This window comes from Passer montanus, unplaced genomic scaffold (assembly GCF_014805655.1).
Source record: "Passer montanus isolate IOZ18808 unplaced genomic scaffold, ASM1480565v1 scaffold420, whole genome shotgun sequence".
In the NCBI taxonomy this organism is placed as follows: Eukaryota; Metazoa; Chordata; class Aves; order Passeriformes; family Passeridae; genus Passer; species Passer montanus.
Genome location: NW_024369042.1, coordinates 4,496 through 7,657, shown reverse-complemented (window position 1 = coordinate 7,657; position 3,162 = coordinate 4,496). Strand labels below are relative to the sequence as shown.

General features: G+C 62.2%; 1 protein-coding gene across 1 annotated transcript in view; it reads right to left on the bottom strand.

Annotated features, from left to right (window-relative positions):
• The window catches only part of LOC120507313 (OTU domain-containing protein 5-like), a gene marked incomplete at its 5' end in the record, with an annotated part of 16,129 nt that overhangs the window by 8,892 nt on the left and 4,075 nt on the right, over positions 1–3,162 (bottom strand). The window contains one exon of the mRNA XM_039719783.1: positions 3,003–3,161. Within this exon, the coding sequence (XP_039575717.1) occupies positions 3,003–3,161 (159 nt within the window). The remainder of the gene's footprint in view (positions 1–3,002; position 3,162) is intronic.

The following is a 3,162-nucleotide window of genomic DNA, read 5'->3' as shown; positions in this document are numbered from 1 at the left end:
GGGGACAGGCTGGGGACAGGCTGGGGACAGGCTGGGGACAGGCTGGGGACGCAGCAGGGACAGACACAGCACCACTGAGACACGGGGGACAGGAATGGGAGAGCCCTGGGGACTCTGGGGTAGAGGGGAGGGAACAGCAGCCTGGTGCCCCCAGCGTTCTGAGCACCCTCCCAGTCCCTCCCAATCCATCCCAGTCCCTCTCAGTGCCCCCCAGTGCATTCCCAGTCCCTCCCAATCCTCTCCCAGTTCCCCCCAATCCCCCCCAGTCCATCGAATTGGGGGACAAGGGGGGGTCCCAAAGGGGGGGAGGGGGGAGACACAGCGGTGACAATTTGGGGACAAACAGCAGCAAAAAGGGGACAACGACAGCCCTGCACTGGGTGGGGGACAAGAGCGTGACAACGCGGGGACAGCCAACCCCAGCAGGTCCCTCCTGACCCCCCGGTGACCCCCAGTGTCCCCTTGATGTTCCTCAGTGTCCCCCGATGTCCCTTCCTGTCCCCCTGTGTCCCCCAGTGTCCCCTGATGTCCCCCCAGTGTCCCTTGATGTCCCTCCTGACCCCCTGGTGTCCCCACCGTGTCTCTTGATGTCCCCTCAGTGTTTCCCCCCTGTCCCCAATGTCCCCTGGTATCCCCCAATGTCCCCAGATGACACCTGATGTCCCCCAGTTTCCTCCCGGTGTCCCCTCAGTGTCCCCTGGTCCCCCCTGGCTGTTCCCCAGGTCCTGCCCAGTGTCCCCAGATGTCCCAGTGACCCCCCTCTGTCCCTCAATGCCCCCCCGCTGTACCTCAGTGTCCCCGGACGTCCCCTGGTGTCCCTCCCTGTCACCCCCAGTGCTCACTTTGTTCCCCTGGCCCCCCCGGCCGTCCCCCCCCCCCCCCCACTTTTAGGTTCCTTTCAGCTTCTGGAAAGCTGCAATTTTGAGACAATCCTCCCCAGCTATTTTCAACTTACAGCCTGGAAGCACAAGCTTAAAACTCATCAACATTGTTTAAAATATGAGGGGTTTTAACGTGAGATTTTATGATTCACTTCTCTCCAGCTTGGGTGCTGGCAGGATTTTCCTGGAACATCCCACTGAAGAGCCCTTGGAAAAACACAAACTCCAGCAAAGGAGATGCTTGGGAAGGAGGCAGCACTCCTGGAAGAGGGGGAGCTTGGCACTGACAGATCCCGCTCGGAAGCATTCCAGGTTAAAGGAAGTTTTCCTGGGAGGGCTTTAATCCCTGCTGGGGTTGGGCTGTGCTGGGGCTGCCAAGCTGGGTGTGTGTGGAGGGTGCTGCTGGCTTAGGAAAATCCTGAGGGGAGTTTTGTGGGATGGTGAGATTCCACTGAATCTGTAAGAGGCCCCTGGCTGAGTTTTGTAGGAACAGAGGAGTTGTGGATGCTCAGGGAAGCTGTGGCAGCTCCCTGGAAGTGTCCAAGGTCGGGCTGGATGGGGCTTGGAGCAGCCTGGGGTAGTGGAAGGTGTCAGGGATGGGATGGGCTGATTTAAATTCCCTCCCGACCCAAACCATTCCCTAATTCCATGTATCTTGACAGTACAATGCCCTTTATCCCAGGAGGAATCCCTCAGCCACCTCAGCAGGGTTTCAGAGTTGGGAATTCTGCTGGTGAAGACACACAAATCTCCTCGTGGTGGAGACATCCATCATTCCCTAGGGAATGCCCAACTCCTGCAGGGCTCTCCGGAGCTGCTGCCTCAGTCTGGTGCTGAGGGCAGATGTGAAGGTCACAGGTAGGGAGGAGAAGGCTTTCAGCTGGATTTTCCCTCCTCAGTTCCCCTAGGAAGCAGTGGAGGAGGCTCGTGGCACACTCAGGGTCTTTGCAGCCTGGTGATGCTTTGGGAAGGCTGAGCTGGAACAGAGACTGGACAGAGTTAAAGAATAAATTAGGGATTTATTAAGAGGCTTTGATAGATCCACCTTGGGCAGCACCAGAACCCAGCCAGGGCTGCACCCAGGATGAACCCAAATGGGCCCAAAATGAACCCAGGATGAACCCAAATGGTCCCAAAATGCACCCAGACCTCCCCCCGCTGTCCCTCAATGTCCCCACGCTGTCCCCCCGGTGCCTCTCAGTGTTCCCAGATGCCCCCAAGGTCTCCCCTGGTGTCCCTCAATGTCCCCCTGCTGTCCCCCCGGTGTCCCCGGATGCCCCCATGCTGTCCCTGCTGTCCCTCAGTGTCCCCGGTGTCCCCATGCTACCCCTCAGTGTCCCCAGATGCCCACCCTCCCCGGCGTCCCTCGGTGCCCCTCAACATCTCCCCAGTGTCCCCTCGCTGTCTCCTCCACTGTCCCCCGTTGTTCCCCAGAGTCCCTCAGTGTCCCCCGGTGTCCCTTGATGTCCCCACTGTCCCTCAGTGTCCCTGGTGTCCCCCGCTGTCCCCCAGTGTCCCCGCTGTCCCTCAGTGTCCCTGGTGTCGTGTCCCCGCTGTCCCCGGTGTCCCCATGCTACCCCTCAGTGTCCCCAGATGCCCACCCTCCCCGGCGTCCCTTGGTGCCCCTCAACGTCTCCCCGGTGTCCCCTCGCTGTCTCCTCCACTGTCCCCCACTGTCCCCCGTTGTTCCCTGCTGTCCCTCAGTGTCTCCTGGTGTCCCTCAGTGTCCCCTGGTGTCCCTCAGTGTCCCCACTGTCCCCCGGTGTCCCTTGATGTCCCCCACTGTCTCTCAGTGTCCCCCGGTGTCCCTCAGTGTCCCCTGGTGTCCCTTGATGTCCCCGGAGTCCCTCAGTGTCCCCGCTGTCTCCTGGTGTCCCTCGGTGTCCCTCGCTGTCCCTCAGTGTCCCCACTGTCCCCGGAGTCCCTCAGTGTCCCCCGCTGTCCCTCAGTGTCCCCACTGTCCCTCAGTGTCCCCGCTGTCCCCCGCTGTCCCTCAGTGTCTCCGCTGTCCCCGGTGTCCCTCAGTGTCCCCTGCTGTCCCTTGATGTCCCCGCTGTCCCCAGAGTCCCTCAGTGTCCCTCGCTGTCCCCGGTGTCCCCGTTCCCCCGCGCTGCCCCGCACCTGCTCGGCCGTGGCGGGGTCCATCTCCACCCTGCCCGCCTCGTACTCATCCTCGCTGTTGTAGCCGCCGCCCGCCTCGTCGCGCCCGGGGCTGCCGCAGCCGGGGCCCAGCCCCAGCCCGAGCCCGAGCCCGCAGCCGGGGCCCGAGCCCGCGGGGCCC